This window comes from Lithobates pipiens, unplaced genomic scaffold (genome assembly GCF_037356315.1).
Source record: "Lithobates pipiens isolate NorthernLeopardFrog02 unplaced genomic scaffold, aLitPip1_a1.2 Scaffold_18, whole genome shotgun sequence".
NCBI lineage: Eukaryota > Metazoa > Chordata > Amphibia > Anura > Ranidae > Lithobates > Lithobates pipiens.
In genome coordinates, this window is record NW_027507758.1 from 393,457,829 (window position 1) to 393,476,660 (window position 18,832).

At 42.1% G+C, this 18,832-nt stretch overlaps 1 protein-coding gene across 1 annotated transcript in view; it reads left to right on the forward strand.

Annotated features, from left to right (window-relative positions):
- Positions 1 to 18,832, forward strand: part of PRIM2 (DNA primase subunit 2) — a 264,458-nt gene that overhangs the window by 53,977 nt on the left and 191,649 nt on the right. The window contains exon 7 of the mRNA XM_077489506.1: positions 4,643 to 4,780. Coding sequence (XP_077345632.1) covers positions 4,643 to 4,780 — 138 coding nt within the window. The remainder of the gene's footprint in view (positions 1 to 4,642; positions 4,781 to 18,832) is intronic.

Here is an 18,832-nt window from a genome sequence, read left to right on the forward strand (position 1 = left end):
TCCTTACATTCGGCTGTGCAGGAGATTGTTTGGGGAAATGGTGATCTCCTTTGAGGCCGTCCCTTAAACTCAGTTTTTACTCAAAAAGCTGCTTCAAAACACCATCCTGTTGGTCTGGAATAAAAAGATTCAGGCCTTGTTTGTTTGTTTCGAATACGCTTGGCTCCCGACATAATCAGTCTAAATTGGTGGTTTTATCCAGCAAAAGGGGAAATCTTTTTATTTTGGAAGGTGTTAAACGGATGCCAGCCTTCTAGGTTGGGGAGCAGCCCTGGAAGAAGATTCTGTCCAGGGGAGATGGGCCAGGTTAGAGGACCTTGCCTATGAACTTTTTGGAAGATTTGGGCAGTACGTCTGGCCCTAGAATCTGGGACGGTCAGGCTACAGGACTATCCTGTCAGGATTCAGTCTGACAAGGCCACGGCGGTGGCTTACATCAATCACCAGGGGAGCACGAGAGGTCGTGCAGCCCAAAAAGAGGTGAATAATTCTCTAGCTTGGGCAGAACACAACATTCCTTGCCTATCGGCAATTTTTTATTTCAGGAATAGAGAATTGAATGTAGACTACTTGAGTAGTCAACAATTATTTCCAGGAGAATGATCTCTTCACCCCCGACATCTTCCTAGCAATATGTCAGAGATGTAATCCAGACACGGACCTATTCGTGTCCAGATTCAACAACAAAGCCGACAACTTTGTGTCGAACAAGGGAACTGCTAGCATTCTGCGCAGGATTAAGCCGGAATAAAAGGATGGTGATTTTGGTGGCCCCAGTGGGTCTCAGAAGATCTTGATTTACCGAGATCATAAAGATGGCAGTAGGAGTCCTTCGGACTCTGCCATTATAGCCAGACCTTCTCACACAAGGTCCGATGAAAAATTTAACAGGTTTGACTGTTGAATCCCACTTTATAAAGGATCATGGGTGATCTCCTTCAGTAGTGTCTACTTTGATACCAGGAAGCAGGCTTCCAGAATCATTTACTATAGGGTCTGGAAGGCATATGTTTCTTGGTGTGGATCCGGGGGATGGCACCCCAGGAAGTATGTCATAGGTAGGATCCCTGATTCCTGCAAATGGGATTTAAAATAAAGATGGCCTTGACTTCTATCAAGGGCCAGATCCCGGCCTTGTCAGTGTTTTCAATTGCCTCTTGCTTCCCAGTCTTGGTGCGTAGCTTATTCAGGGGCTAACACAGATTATTCCCCCTATCAAAGCACTTCTAAATCCTTGGAATTTAAGTTTGTTTTTTTCGGCTTTGCTGAATCAGCCGTTTGAACCTTTTAAGAGAAATATCCTTGCTTATTTTGTCAAGAAAGATAATCTTTCTGATTGCCATTTCTTCTGCTAGAAGATTATCGGAACTAGTGGCTCTGTCTTTGTAAAGAGCCATATTTGATCATGCATAAGGATGAGGTGTTTTTTTTTATTTTTTTTGTCCTCATCCTGAATACCTACCAAAAGTGTTAACAGGGGTTTTTCTTTTTTTTTTTTTTTTTCATTTAAACCAAGATATTATTCTTGCTTCTTTCTCCCCAGAGCCTCAATCTAGGGAAGAGAAAGCACTACATTCTCTTGATGTAGTAAAAGGGATCAGAGTCTATTTAAAGGCAACCGCTCAGGTTCGCAAAACATGTTTTGTTTGTACTGTCAGAAGGTCCAAAATGTGGACAGGCAGTGTCAGAATCTACTATTTTCCAATTGGATTTGTCAAGTGATTGTTCAAGCTTCGACTTAAGAAGTAAATTCTTCTTATGCTAGAGCACACTCATCCAGGGCGATTAATGCCTATTGGGTGGTGCATCATCAGGCCTCTATGGCTCAGATCTGTAATGCCATGACTTGGTCTTCGGTTCATACGTTTATCAGATTTTATCAAATCGATATTAAAGGTCATGAGGATATTGCCTTTGGGCGCAGTATGCTGCAGTATAAGTCCTCTGGCCTCCTATTTATTTATTTTTTGTTGGTTGTGTCTCCCTCCCTTCAGTTGCCATTGCTATGGGACATCCCACATAGTAACTACTATGGCTCTTTGTCCCCTGATGTAAGAAAAGAAAACAGGATTTTTAAAACGGCTTGCCTGTAAAATAATTTTCTTTGATGTACATCAGGGGATACAGAGGTCCCTCCCTTCTTGGTATACACTTGTATTGCTTGGCTACAAAACTGATGACTCCCAGTAGTGGGAGGGGTTATATAGGGAGTACACGTCTTGCCTTAGGGGCGTGCCAGTGTCCATCACTTATCAGTGGTCCATATAACCCACATAGTAACTACTATGGCTCTGTGTGCCCTGATGTACATCAAAGAAAAGGATTTTACAGGTAAGCCATTTTAAAAATCCTGTTATTCATTCCTTGATTATTTCCTGCCTTGACTACTGCAACTCTCTCCTTAATGACCTACCCTTACACAGGCTTTCCCCTCTTCAGTCTATAAGGAATGCTGCTACTAGACTAATACGCCTCACTAATCAATCTGTGACTGCTGCCCCTCTGTACCAATCCCTTCACTGGCTTCCTCTACCCCACCGAATATAATATATAAAATGGTAATCACAACATACAAGGCCATCCACAACATTGCCCCTAGCTACATCACCAACTTCATCTACAGATATCACCCAAATCGTCCCCTCCACTCCTCCCAGAAGCTCCTGCTCTCTAGCTCCCTTGTTACCTCCTCTCGTGCTCGACTTCAGGACTTCTCCAGAGCCTCTCCCGTCCTCTGGAATTCCCTGCCCTGGTATATCCGATCAGCCTCTAACCTGTCCACCTTTAGGAGATCCTTGAAAACTCACCTATTCAGGGAAGCCTATCCCACACCCACCTAACAACCCCATCAAATCATTCCCTGCATCTGTTACCTTTTGTACCACCACCCCCTCCCTTTAGAATGTAAGAGCTACGAGCTGGGCCCTCCTTGTCCCTTCTATATTGTACTGTAATTGAGCTGTCCCTCCTCTACATTGTAAAGTACTGCATAAACTGTTGGCGCTAAAAAATCGTGAATAATAATTTATCTTCTCCACTTAGGATGCTGGCCCTTCATAGGGGACTCAATAAATCCATGAACTCCCTATTGTGCTTCTACCTTACCTAAGGCATTGCTACTTGGGGATCGTTCACACCAAATGCGGTGGGGTTACGTCTTGTTTCCTTTGGTTTTCAGTTCACGTCACAGCATTGCTGTGGTGCGGTGAGGGAAAAATACTGCATGCACTTCTTTTGTACATCACAGTGGGTTTACGACATGCCATCCCACCACATTTGACCTGCTACTGCTCTGACTACCTTGAAAAACTCTGTGTAGACACTGGCCACCTCAAACATTCTCTATCCATTTTAAGTACCAAATTTTCTTCCCGACGATTACAGGACACATTGAGGGGATTTTTTAGGAAGTCTGGAGCAGTGAGAATCTGGAGCGGTTGTGCACGTTTCTGTAATTCATTTTCAAAAGCTTAACTGAACAAGCCTTTTTTATTTTTTTTTATTTTTTATAAGTGAGAGACTGACCTGAGCACCTAACTTTTCAATGCTTTGTACTATTGCTGACAGCTGAAGTTAAAACAAAACAGTTGCGGTAGGTATCGGTAATTGGTTTTGGAGGGTACTAAAAAAAAAAAATATCGGTATTTGTACTCATTGTAAAAAAACAAAAAAATAAAACAAAAAAAAATAAAAAAATAATCGGTGCATCCCTAGTTCCAGGTTACAGGCTATGCTTTTGTTGTACCCATGCAAGAAAGCATGTACAGTACAAATAAAATATCTCAATGTGTTTAAATAACAACATTATTAGAGCCAGAGTTCCAGGTTCTGATATGTGGCTTTGTTTTATTGGACTGTCTGAGGGAACAATTTTGCACGAAAGATCTGTGATTTGACCTTTCATTCTCTCATAATTTTTAGCCTATGTTTAGTTAAAAAAAATAAAAATAAGGGTCATTACTTGCTATTAGTATGATGTGTCCCTTGTGCTGCTGTTTGCAGGTTTAGTTGAAATCTTCCTCACCCGATCCCCCACTCCTAATGTCGTAATCTTTCGGTGCAGCGGGGGTAAACCGAGCTTAGAGCTGTGATGGGCACTCTTCAAGAGTCCCTGGGACTATGTCTGCCCTTTCCAGCCACCTCCTCCATTGTACAATCGCTTCTATTGGCGAAACACAATCTATAGGGGCAGGGAGCTATGGCCTAAATTAAGACCTATTTTCACACCAAAAGGTACCAATGGCTGTAAATGTGGTTGTACGATAGTGTGGCATGTGGCTGAGGTTTTCCTGAAGAAAACCCGATGAAGTGATAACTAATAATGTTCAAATACTGCACAGTCTCTATTGTGAATAATCATCTAATTGCACGTTACTGCTTTTAAACATTCTTACTATGTGTATTTCATATTAATAGGTAAGTGAAAGCGAGGATGGTTTGATACTTTGCACTATATGAATTATATTCATGGTATTGGCATAATCAGGTTCTTGCCCTTCCAATAGGGCTGCACTTTGATCTTGTCTTCCATCTCCTCTCTCACATGCTGCATGCATTTCAAATCCTAGGATCTGGTTAAAAAAAAGTGCTCTCTAGAAACTTTCTAAAAAAATGTACTTTTTGTTTTGCTGTTGTTTTCAAGGTTCGTTTCCAGGATGCTCTTGATTTAGTACGGCCAAGAAAAGTCTTCCTCTTACATGGATTTGCATATATTCCACATACAGAAATTGTAACCCTCATCCTTAATGACTTCAGAACAAGATTATCTAAAGCTCTGGCTGTAAGTTAAATTACTTCTTTCTACTCTTTTTATTTATTTATCATTTTTTTTTAATTAAAACTGCATTAAACCCCAAAAATATAATCTATTGCAGCTTACCAATCATTTGATGTAGTGGCTGTGTTTGGTTTCTTTTTTTAGGCTTTTCCCCCTGGTGATATGCCCAATAACACATCTCCTGTATGATGCAGGCACCTTTCTGGATGAAGGACAACATGGGGCAGATTTGGACAGCAAGATTGTTAGTTTGCAGGAAGAGGAGTGTTAGAAGTACTAGCAGATTTAAATACACTGACAAATTGAAGCTGAACTCTAGCTAATACTTTGTTGGTGTAACTAATTGTAGTTTGTTTTCCTTTTTGGAGAAAAAGTTTTACATAAAAGCTGGACATTTTGAGCACCCCTGACACTTCAGCCCCAGAAGGTTTTACCCCCTTCCTGACCAGAGCACTTTTTACAATTTGGCATTGCGCTGCTTTAACTGGTAATTGCGTGGTCATGCAATGCTGTACCCAAAAATTTACGTCCGTCTCCCCCCCCCCCCCCAAATAGAGCTTTCTTTTGGTGCTATTTGATCACCTCTGTGGTTTGTAGTTTTTTGCGCTATAAACAAAGAGCGACTTTTTTTTTTTTTGAAAAAATAAATATATATATATATATATATATATATATATAATATACACAATTTTATTTTTATTTATTTTTTTACTTTTAGCTATAATAAACATCTCAATCATTTAAAAAAAACTATTTTCTTCATCATTTTAGGCCAATATATATTCTTCTACATGTTTTTGGTAAGCGTATATTGATTGATTTGTGCAAAAGTTATAGCATCTACAAACTATGGGAAAGATTTTATGCCTTTTTTGTTACATTTTTTACTAGTAATAGCGGTGATTGGCGATTTTTTGCGGTACTGTGACATTGTGATGGATAGACAAGATATTTGGGGGGCACACCCTAAAAGATGCACTAAAGCTGGTGCAGCCATAAGACCATACAACAAAATAAAATACTGTATATACTTGAGTATAAGCCGAGTTTTTCAGCCCATTTTTTAGGCTGAAATACCCCTCCCTCGGCTTATACTTGAGCCATACAGCAGCCGTACATTTCTCCTGTCTCCTGCTGTGTTATGCAGTCTGTTCGGCCGTCCATTGTAACAAAGCCCCGTCTCCTCCTCCTCCTCGTCCATGATAGAGGAACACTGATACAATGCTGGGACGAGGAGGAGGCAGGGCTTTGTTACAATGGACGGCCGAACAGACTGCATGACACAGAGGGAGACATCTGCTTTTTTAGTAATCAAAGGTATGGCTGCAACTGGGCACAGTGAGACTGCAAATAAGCATTGTTTACCAAGTAGCTGCTGCATTTTCCCACCCTAGGCTTATACTCAAGTCAGTACGTTTTCCCAGTTTTTTGTGGTAAAATTGCCTCGGCTTATATTCGGGTTGGCCTATACTCAAGTATATATGATATTACAGCGCACACATGCAAAAAGCAATTTTATAGCAAGGCTATTTAACCACTTTCAGACCGGACCATTTTGCTGGTAAATGACCAGAGGTCTTTTTACAATTTGGCACTGCGCTGCTTTAACTGGTAATTGCGCGGTCATGCAATGTTGTACCCAAACAAAATTTGCGTCCTTTTCTTCCCAGAAATAGAGCTTTCTTTTGATGGTATTTGATTGCCTCTGCGATTTTTATTTTTTGCGATATAAACGTAAAAAGACCGCAAATTTTGAAAAAAAATGATATTTTCTACTTTTTGTTATTAGAAAAATCCAATAAACTCAATTTTAGTCATACATTTAGGCCAAAATGTATTCAGCCACATGTCTTTGGTAAAAAAAAAGTCAATAATTGTATATTTATTGGTTTGCGCAAAAGTTGTCACATTACAAACTAAGGTACGTTTTCTGGAATTTACGCAGCTTTTAGTTTACGACTGCCTATCTCATTTCTTGAGGTGCTAAAATGGCAGGGCAGTACAAAACCCCCCCAAATGACCCCATTTTGGAAAGTAGACCCCCTAAGGAAATTGATAAGTGGCATGTTGAGCCCATTGAATATTTTATTTTTTTGCCTCAAGCGATTGAATAATGACAAAAAAAAAAATGTTTTTTTTTTTTACACAAAGTTGTCACTAAATGATATATTGCTCACGCATGCCATGGGCATATGTGAAATGACACCCCAAAATAAATTCTGCTGCTTCTCCTGAGTACGGGGATACCACATATGTGGGACTTTTTGGGAGCCTAGCCGCGTACGGGGCCCCGAAAACCAAGCACCGCCTTCAGGCTTTCTAAGGGCGTAAATTTTTGATTTCACTTCTCACTACCTATTACAGTTTTGAAGGCCATAAAATGCCAAGATGGCACAAAACCCCCACAAATGACCCCATTTTAGAAAGTAGACTCCCCAAGCTATTTGCTGAGAGGCATTTTGAGTCCATGGAGTATTTTATATTTTGCCACAAGTTGCGGGAAAATTACAAACTTTAATTTTTTTTTATTTTTTTTTCACAAAGTTGTCACTAAATGATATATTGCTCACACATGCTATGGGCATATGTGAAATGACACCCCAAAATAAATTCTGCTGCTTCTCCTGAGTACGGGGATACCACATATGTGGGACTTTTTGGGAGCCTAGCCGCGTACGGGGCCCCCGAAAACCAAGAACCGCCTTCATGTTTTCTAAGGGCGTAAATATTTGACTTCACTCCTCACTACCTATTACAGTTTTGAAGGCCATAAAATGCCAAGATGGCACAAAACCTCCACAAATGACCCCATTTTAGAAAGTAGACACCCCAAGCTATGTGCTGATAGGCATGTTGAGTCCATGGAATATTTTATATTTTGCCACAAGTTGCGGGAAAATTACAAACTTTTTTTTTTCACTAAGTTGTCACTAAATGATATATTGCTCACGCATGCCATGGGCATATGTGAAATGACACCCCAAAATAAATTCTGCTGCTTCTCCTGAGTACGGGGATACCACATATGTGGGACTTTTTGGGAGCCTAGCCGCGTACGGGGCCCCGAAAACCAAGCACCGCCTTCAGGCTTTCTAAGGGCGTTACAGTTTTGAAGGCCATAAAATGCCAAGATGGCACAAACCCCCCCAAATGACCCCATTTTGGAAATTAGACACCCCTAAATTTAGGGGTACACTAGTGAGACTAGGTAATAAATGGCGGGTGCCCTGAAACTATAAAAAAATAACTAACCAACCAGCGTCACCTGTAACAGTTATATGGTGATCACTGGTGAAAGGGTTAACTAGGGGGCAATCAGGGGGCTTTATGCGGTAGTATATGGGGGTCCCTGGCGCTATAAAAAGCTGCGGCGAACCTAAATACCTACCTGCCTAACTAGCGTCACCTGTGACACTAATACAGCGATCAGAAAAACGATCGCTTATTAGGCTGGGTTCACACTGGAGTGATGCGGGAACGCCACGAATCCGCGGCGGGTTCCCGCATCGCATGCCTCCCGGCGGCAGTTCACACTGCCCTATGCGAACTGCTGGGAGTGTCAGTGAAATGTTAATGACACCCCCAGATCAGTTCGCATATCGCAGTGCGATCTGCAAACTCGGATCGCATGGTGTGAACACCCATGCGATCCGATTCTGCTGCGGACCAAAAAAAGGGTCCCGTGCGAATTTGCGGCGGGTGTGGCGGGTGCGGCGAATGGCTGAACTCGAATCGCACAGAGATCGGATGTGATTTGCACTGCAGTGCGGTGCGAATCACATTCGTTCTCATAAACCGCTGCAATGTGAACCCAGCCTTAGTGACACTGGCGACGGGGGGTGATCACGGGGTTAAACCTTTATTGGGGGGGTTAGGGGGGTACATTAGAACTAAAGGGGGCTAACCCTAACTGCCCCAATAGTTATTACAGTCACAAATGACACCAATGCAAGAAAAAAAAAAATGACATTGGTGCCACTGTGACTGGGGGGCAGGGGTAATTGGGGGGGTGATCGGGGGGGTGTGAGTGTGCCTGGCATGTTCTACTGTGTAGTGTCGTGTTGGTGCAACTCACCGATCCTCTCTCCTCGGTGTCGGAACGAAAAATACCGACACGGAGGAGAGATTACATCACTTCCTCTCCTGTGTTTACATTACAGGAGAGAAGGTGATGTCACGGAGCATTTTCATTCGTCGGGAGCGATCGCGAGGGGGTGGCCATGAATGAATGGCCGTCCCCTCGTCCGGGATCGCTCCCGAACGAATACCGACCGCCGCGGGCACCGGGCGGGGGCCCGATCGGGCCCCCGACCCGCGGGAAGGCAGGGACGTACATGTACGCCAATATGCCTGCCCGTGCCATTCTGTCGGCGTACATCGTTGTGCGGCGGTCGGGAAGTGGTTAAAACACCTAAACATTTTCAAAAAACATTATCAAAAAATATGACAATTTGGTTACACCATATTGCTATATGGTGCTTAAGCCCATTTACTGCGACAAAGTACCCCATGGTTGGTTAGTGGGCCCTACGCTATCCATAGAATGGGAGATCCTGCTTCTCTGAACCATGGGAGCTATACTCCTCTCTATGGGAGAACTAAAGGAATCTACCTATGACACAGGTGGACATTAATGAGAGGTTTTTGAAAATGTTTAGGTGTTTTAAATAGTCTTGCAGGAGGGACGTAAATGCGTTTTAGTTATTTTTTTGCATGTTTGCGCTGTTATTATTTGATATATTGCAACAGACAGATCGGACACTTTTGGGACCGTTGACATTTATACAGCGATCAGTGCTATAAATATGCACTGATTACTAAGTAAATGTCACTGGTAGGGAAGGGGTTAACACCTGGGGGCAATCAAGGGATTAAATGTCTGTTCTTAACTGTATGGGTATAGGACTGACTAGAGGAGGACACGGATCGTTGTTCCTACTTACTAGGAACAAACAATATATCTCCTCTCCTCTGACAGGACAGGGATTTGTGTGTTTTATACACACAAATCCCCATGCTGGTTCTTGTGCATGGGATCGTTCATGGCCCGTGCCCTCTGGCGGCTCTTAAAGGGAACCCTGTGTGTGTATATGTGTATGTATATTTGTGTGTGTGTGTGTGTGTGTGTGTGTATATGTGTATATATATATATATATATATATATATATATATATATATATATATATATATATAAAAAATATATTACAATAAAAAATATGAACCGGTTAAGACTGGCAGGGGTGCTCAGAATGTCCAGCTTTTATTTATGTAAACCTTTTTTCTCCAAAAAGAAAACCACTATAATCGTGAAGTAACTGATCAATTCAATCTATTATTATTATTATCATCAGTTATGTATTCCTTTGTCTAGTCCCTATAGTTTAGCTATCAATCTATAACGCCAAGCACATGTTATTGTTAATATCACAATACTACCACCCTTGGCTATGAAATCAATACACGGTCTAAGATCAATCAAATCTCATTTATTTCCCAAGGAAATAACAAAGCGTGCATAAGGTATCAATAGAAGTTACAATAATACATAGCATACAATCAAAGTACAATATAAGCCATACTTATCAGACCTTCGCAGCTAAGCCTCATGATGGAAGTGAGAGAGAGACCTCATGGTTGTAACCCTTTTTGTTAAACATACCTCAGCCATACCACACCCCATAGCCCATCCTACTTTTCCCGTAGACCAATCAGCGTCTCTGGGGCGTTTCCTCCCCCAGGCTAATTACCTCGGACAGTCCTGCCATACTTGGCCTCTGGGGGGCAGTGTCTGCCCATGAATTGCAACTGCTCCGACTGGATTCCCATCTTGTGGCTCGATCTCGGACGCCCCTCCCGCTCACCAGCTGTCTTTTGTTCTTGCAGACAAGCCGGCACAATATTGTCTTTGAAGTTCAGTACATTCCAGGTGGGCTGAATAGAACTCATTCTGCTATCCAGATTCTGCCACATTCCTCTACACATTCTAAACATGTGTGTCATGCAAACATCAATATGGCTGAGTTCAGTTGTACCAACAGATGTGTAGAACTTTAGATATATAACGTTACTTCTTGTTCACCTCCAACAAATCGGTTGCACCAACAAAGTATTAGCTAGAGTTCAGCTTCAGTTTGTCAGTGTATTTATATCTGCTAGTACTTCTAACACTCATCTTCCCCAGACTAACAATGCTGCTGTCCAAATCTGCCCCATGTTCTCATTTGTCCAGAAAGGTGTCTGCATCATACAGGAGGTGTGTTATTGGCCAGATCACCGTCAGACGATCTGTCTCATCCATGTAACCGCCAGAGAGCTTTTCTGTTAAAATACAAACTTACTGGCTGGATCACAAGATGAAAATAGGAGATAGAACCTAAAAAAGGAAACAAATGCAGCCATCACATCTAAGAAATGGTAAACTACAATATGTTTGCTTTTGGGTTTAATACTGCATTAAACATTTTAAAGGTAACAGACACTGTTTGTTAGTTTGTATTATAATTTTATAGCTTAACAAATGAGGAAACAGCTGTTCACTTATTAACGCAAATGTAATAGACTAGCAATTTCAGGTTCCATTTCAGTTTCTACATATGTAAAGCCCCACACTATTTGAGAAGTATACACAATAATTATTATTGTTATGGTAGTTGTTGTTTTTAGAGGGAAGAAGTCATTTTGCACCAGATGCACCTATTCTGTCTCTGATAATGAAACATTATTTGTGTTAGGAAAGAAAAGCTCCAAAACAGTAAGACCTCTAGTCTTTTGTGTTTGAATTTGAGAAGGCTATGTACTGTATACATGATATTTACTTTTGCAGCCTTGATGTAAATATCCTTTTCTGTATTACAACAAGTAATCATTTATGCTCCTTGACTTTTACTGGGAAAACGTTATGTAGCCCTGGTTTTAAATGAATCTCCGCCATGATAGATGCTTTTGTTGAATTTATTGTTACGAGTCACAAGCTTTATTGTAAAATAGCAAATGTGTGTATGCATTGTCAACTCTGCTTTCTGTAATCCCCTGCACGGCAGAATTTTAACCAAGAACGCTGTTAGCCAGTTAAGCTCCATTGCACTGACCAATACCTAATAATGCAGGGAGTTTGTTGATGGGATGAGGAAACAGATGGATTGACTCAGTTTCCCCTTATTCCTTAGTGCTAGTTTACACTTGCTTCAACACAAGGCTTTAGATGGGCTTTGTTTAAAGCTCTCTGAACGCCAGTCAAAGCCCATGTGACTAAGTAAAATGGTTATCTTACTGTCCTGTTTACACCTTGCTTTGGCTTTGCTTCAAAAATGACATCCCATGTTGCTTTAGTAGTGCTTCAAAGCCTCCATAGAAGTCTACGGCAAAGCTCGCTTGAAGCACCTGCAGCTTTTGAGAGGCATTAATTCAGCTTTAGCTTTGCTTTGTTTTGGAGAGATTGCAGGTATGAAATATCCACACACACACACACACACACACACACACACACACACACACACACACACACACACACACACACACACACACACACACACGTCATCTGCCAAGCTTCAACAAAGCTTCAAAAGAGCCTCATCAGAGCCCCACCGAAGCTTTATTGAAACACAACCGAAGTATCAAAAACGCATCATAAAAGCATGTTGAAGCAGTAGGCACCTTAATGTGTGTTGAAGCCGAAGCAAGTGTAAATGAGCCCTTATTGCCTAAGCAATAGACTTGGGGTTTTTGAGCAAGTTGTGTGCTTCTCTGCGGCAGAAGCCAATGACCATACTATGCTGTTTGGCATAGGTGGTTGATTAGAAAGGTATGTAGTAAAAATAAAAGGAGAATTTTCTTTTGTAGTACCCAAGGATTACAGCCACATATTTGTATAGAATGTATGTATGTATGTATGTATGTATGTATGGGGTCAAATCACAGAGCAAGACGTGTGCCGAAATATTTAAGGATATTAATTTTCATGCATTTATAGTCCTATGTCACATTGTGATGGGAATAAGGACACCTACAGAATCATATTGTGTGTTTTTTTTTTATTGAAGATATATACTAGAGTTGTCCCGATACCACTTTAAGACCAAGTACAAGTACTGATGCTTTTTTTTTTCCCCAAGTACTCACCGATTACTGATAGTTTTTTTTTTTTTTTTAAATGTTGTGTGACCGTTTTCAAAGCACAATACAGATTAGGTGGCACTGGCAGATGACGGGCACTGGCAGATGGCACTGACAGGTGGCTGGCACTGGCAGATGGCACTGACAGATGGCTGGCACTGGTAGATGGCACCGATGGGTGGCTGGCACTGTCATGCCATGAGGAAAGGCTGCCTGCGACGCCCATCTTGGTACTCCTTGCACTCGACCGCATTAAAAGCAGCAGCGGCCATCTTGTTTAGACCCAGCCTGAACTATATGGACTAGGTGTAATAAGAGGTCCGCTGCTGGCTTGCTGCAGCCAAGTGCAGGGTGTACCAAGATGGGCGTCAGGATGTCCAACCACTGATGTCGACACAGAGCGTCACTTCCGTTGTTCCTAGCTGCTGATTTCCGTTTTCGCCAGTTCGCTTTATTCATCTCTCCCAGGTATCGGATCTGGCATCGGGAACATTTGAGCGAGTACAAGTACTCGCGCAAATGCTCTGTATCGGTACCGATACTAGTATCGGTATTGGGACAACCCTAGTATATACTATACATAACGGCAGCACAGCACCACTTGACTTTATCAATATAATTTAAAAGCTTCTTTACATTTTCTTAAATTTTATAGCCGAGGCCAAAAGTTTTGAAAATGGCACAAATGTAATTTTTTACAAAGTCTGCTGCTTCATTGTTATTAGATTTTTTTGTCAGATGCTTTTTGCTGGACTGGCTGGGGTGCCCTGAAGCCTTCGTCAAAAATGTAGTGGAAATGTTAATGTTTTTTTATGGGGTTAAGTTCATTTTCATGTTAAAGAGGGCCATGAAAATGATCTGATCTGTTCACTCTTCATAACATTCTCAAGTATATGCAAATTTCCATCATAAAAACAAGGCAGCATACGTCATATGTAGTCTGCCAGTGCCCAGCAGCCTCTCCCGTGCCCGTCATATGCAGCCTCTCCCGTGCCCGTCATATGCAGCCTCTCCCGTGCCCGTCATATGCAGCCTCTCCCGTGCCCGTCATATGCAGCCTCTCCCGTGCCCGTCATATGCAGCCTCTCCCGTGCCCGTCATATGCAGCCTCTCCCGTGCCCGTCATATGCAGCCTCTCCCGTGCCCGTCATATGCAGCCTCTCCCGTGCCCGTCATATGCAGCCTCTCCCGTGCCCGTCATATGCAGCCTCTCCCGTGCCCGTCATATGCAGCCTCTCCCGTGCCCGTCATATGCAGCCTCTCCCGTGCCCGTCATATGCAGCCTCTCCCGTGCCCGTCATATGCAGCCTCTCCCGTGCCCGTCATATGCAGCCTCCCCTGTGCTCAGATCAGATTGACGATCTCTGTTTGTCACGGAGCAGATTTGAATTGACTAGGCACACCAGGATGACACTCCCACGATGGGCACCACCTGGGGTGGACCCCGCCCCCTAAACCCCGCCCCCTTTCGGTATTGGCTGTTGATTTTTTTTTTCTTTTTTTCTTTTTTCGGCTGAATGAAAAAAACACAGTTTTCAGATGATTTTCAGAGGCCAAAATTTCGGTGCACATCTAATAGAAAAATTATATGTAGTGATGGCCAGATGATTATTATTTAGTTATTATAATAATTTTCCGTAGCAGTCGGTTCTTCCAGAGACATGGATTTATTGAAACTTAAAGGGACAGTGTAAAAATGAAATAAATAAGAATTTTTTTTTTTAAGTGCCCCGTACTCATGCACAGAAGCAAACGCATATGTAAGTGGCGCCCGCATATGTAAACGGTGTTCAAACCACATGTGATTTATCGCTGCAATTGTTAAAGCGAGAGCAATAATTCTAGCAAAATACCTCTTCTGTACCTTTAAACATCACCTATGGAGATTTTTAAGTGTAAAGTTTGTTGCCATTTCACGAGCAGGCGCAATTTTAAGCATGACGTGTTGGGTATCAATTTACTCAGCAATAACTATCTTTCACAATAGTAAAAAAGTTGGGCCAACTTTACTGTTGTGATTTTTTTTTTTTTTTTTTTTTATAAAGTGTATTTTTCCCAAAACATTGTGTTTATAAGAACGCTGTGCAAATACAGCGTGACATAAAGGGGGTTATTTTCGAAAGGCAAATCCGCTTTGCACTGAAAGTGCGCTTGGAAGTGCAGTCGCTCTAAATCTAAGGGGTAGATCTGAAATGAGTTGAAGCTCTGCTGATTTTATCATCCAATCATGTACAAGCCAAAATGCTGTTTTTTATTTTCCTTGCATGTCCCCCTCGGATCTACAGCGACTTTACTTTCAAGTGCACTTTCAGTGCAAAGTGGATTTTCCTTAGGTAAATAATTCCCAAAGTATTGCAATGACCGCCATTTTATTCTCTAGGGTGTCTGAAAAAATGTTTTTTTGCTAATTTTCTAGAACCCCCCCCCCCCCCTAAAAAAAAAAAATCAGTTTTTAACTTGTAAACAACACATCTAAAAAAGAGTCTCGGTCCGTAAGTGGTTAATTTAGGGGTGGAAATTTTTTTGGGTAAAAAAACTTGTTACTGGGTGATGACTTGGAAAATATCTAATATTAAATTGTGATTGTAAGGGTGGGATTGATGACAATTACGCCATCTCTGTGATTTCTGACTAAGCGCACATGCTAGTTCACATCCATCTATGGTTTAATGTGTTCAGGGGTTTGGGGTGTGATTAATTATCCGCACAGCATCAGGTTTCTAAAAATAACAATGTCAAAGTTTTCTCCACACTGTAGGACTGAAGAAAATGAAGGAAATAAAAAATCATACCTCTGGTAGAGATTGAGTTTAGATGCACGTTATATCTCCCACACGTTGTGGATTAACTCAAAAAGATTAGTTTTAAAATCCGTTGTGAGAGGTTTTGCAGACATTTTATACAGGAGGGAAAAATCCATACTGTGTAGGGACAGACCAAGTGTTTAGCAGCATGTGCAGTTAATTCTCTTGCTAATCTCCAGGATATGGAATTTAGTAAAATAGAAAGAAAGGTACTCCATTGAAACTTGTTTAAATGCACAATATATTATTTCTGATCTTCAATCTAATCCTCCTCTGATATTCATATAAGCATATCATCATGTAATGTGCTAGTCTGAATAAAGTGCAGCATTAATCCTATTGTATAGTGTGGTTATTAATAATTGGAACATGAATTTTGTACACCCTTGCCAGGTCTATTATTCATGATAAAGAATTTCAGTCTAGGTAGACAATAAAAATGTGTGTATTTGTTTCATGCTCATGAGCAAATTGAGCACTAAGAAAATGCTTCCTGCCCGGCCTGTAGTAGATTGGTGGCCGGTAAGTGGTTCTGTTATCCTCACTGGGCCTCATATGACATCTAACAGGATAACATGCCCACAGGGGCATGCAGCGTGGCGATGTCAGTGTGTCAGTTTGACACGCTGCATCTCCGCTCATAGTAAGGAGTCTCCGACAGAGGCTTCCTACCACGTGATCAGCTGTGACCAATCACAGCTGATCATCGCATGAAGCAGGAAGTACCATTAAATGGAAATCCTCAGTTCGTGCTGACAGGAAGAGCTGATCGGCGGGGGGGCGGGGGGGGGGGGGGTGGTGGTCTGTGCTTATAATCGGCACAGCCCCCTTCAGATGTGCCAATCAGTGTCCAACAGCTGGCAGCAGTGCCCCCATAATAAAGTCTCTCAGTACCTTCCACAGTGCCCAGCAGTAACGCCTGTCAGTACCTCATCATTAGTGTCCATCAGTGCCCCCCATAAGTGCTGCATATCGGTGCCTATCAATTCTACATATCAATGCCACCTCATCAGTGCCCATCAGCAAAGGCGAAAATAAAATTTTATAACAAACTAAGAAAAAAATGTTTTTTTCCCCAGAATTATGGGGTTTTTTTTAAGTTTATTTAGCAAAAAAATAAAAATGCCAGAGGTGATCAAATACCACCTAAAGAAATCCCTATTTGTTGGAAGAAAATGATAAAAATCTATTTTTGTTAGTTTTGTATGACCGCGCAATTGTCGTTCAAAGTGCGACAGAGCTGAAAGCTGAAAATTGTCCTTGGCAGGAAAGGGGGGTGGAGAGTTGGGGGTGCCCGGCATTGAAGTGGTTAACACATTTATTCAATTAATTTGCCTAAGGCTAGTTTATGGAGCACCAGCAATATACTTCTGTCACCCAGCACATGTGTAATTTGGATGCATTAATCAGTTTGAGATACAAAATAAGCAGTTTGTAGTCATTGCAATTCCTTTAAATGAGAGGCAAAGGTTAACGTGTTCTAACTGTTATTAAACACCAGATGTTTATGGCCTTCTAAAAGGATGTTAGATGGCTGCTTTTTAAAAGTTGCAATCAGAGCACTTCTGACATCCATGCAGTTGAATGGTTCCTTTTTCACAGCTTAGTTTCTAACACCTTGTAATTTCTTTCTAGAAAATAAAGGGCACTCAATGAGGTTGATCAGCAAAAGTAGATGAGAATCTTCACTCTTTAGCTGTGTTGACTTTGAATTCCCAGTCATGGGCAGATGACCTAAACTGACATTCGCTTTTCACATGATTCGATCATTGAAACAAACCTTTTTTTTATTATTATTATTCAGGATGTATATAGCGCCAACAGTTTGCATAGTGCTTTCCATTATAAAAGGAGACCGTACAGTTACAATAAAAATACAAGATGGTTAAGAGGGCCCTGCTCATAAGAGCTTGCATTTATTAGGGTACAGCAAGTGGAACAAAAGATAAAACAAAAGAAGAATTAAAGTTCACTCATATTCTAACTGAAAGGGTGAACCCAAGAGAAAAGAAACTTAAAGGAAAATGGTTAGAGATTGTACCAGAAATTAGAGGAACAGTGGGAAGGAGTCCCAATCTCATATTTGCCTACTGTTGTCTCGGCTAGAGACAAATTGATGCAACTCTGTTATCTACACCAAACGTACTATACCTCTCTAAGGTTATATAAAACGGGAAGGAACGATGACCCCACATGGGATAAGTGTCTGATAGCGGAAGGTTCATTTATACATATGGTATGGGAATGTGATAGAATAAGACGGTTATGGTCACAGGTAACCCGATTTATTGCTGACACGTTCGATATACCAAATATATGTAGCCCACTTCTAGGATTGTTAGGAGTTAGAGGATGAGGTTATGAGTAATAATAAGAGAACACTTTTAAAGTGGTTGTAAACCCTTACAACACACTTTGACCTACAGGTAATCCTAGATTAAGGCTTACCTGTAGGTCCATGAAATATCTCCTAAACCTATACGGTTTAGGAGATATTTACCTTAAGACAGCCACCGCTGTCTATGGCGTGCAGGCTCACCTAGCGCAGCACTGTCAACGGCGAATATGCCGCGCGTGGCAGCTCCCGTGCGCATGCGTGGGAGTGACGTCATTGCGGCTTCGCTGAATGACAGCGGCGAGACCCACCGAGAAGATGGATGCGCCGGACTACAGGGGACAGCGGGGACATCGCTGGCTCCTGTGTCAGGTAAGTGACACATAATGGACTACTATGCAATGCAAATGGGCGTACATGTACGTCCCTTTAAATTTGCCGCCCTGCCATTGGGAGCGCGCCGCCGGCGGCGTGCTCCCGCGCTGGTCGGAACCCCCGTGAGTCCGGTCGCGGGACCCGCGGACTCGATCGCCGCGGGCATCTCCGCGGGCATCTCCGCGATCGTCTCACGGAGCGGCCAAATGAAGAAATGCCGTTGTAAACAGCATGTCTTCATTCTGCCTAGCAACTAGTGATGCTGATCTCTGCTCCATGTGATTGGAGCAGAGATCAGTGTTCACTAAATGAAAGCCCAACCCCCCCACAGTTAGTAACACACCCCTAGGAACACTTAACCCCTACACTGCCACCCACTGGTTAACCCCTTCACTGCCAGTGTCATTTACACAGGAATCACTGCATTTA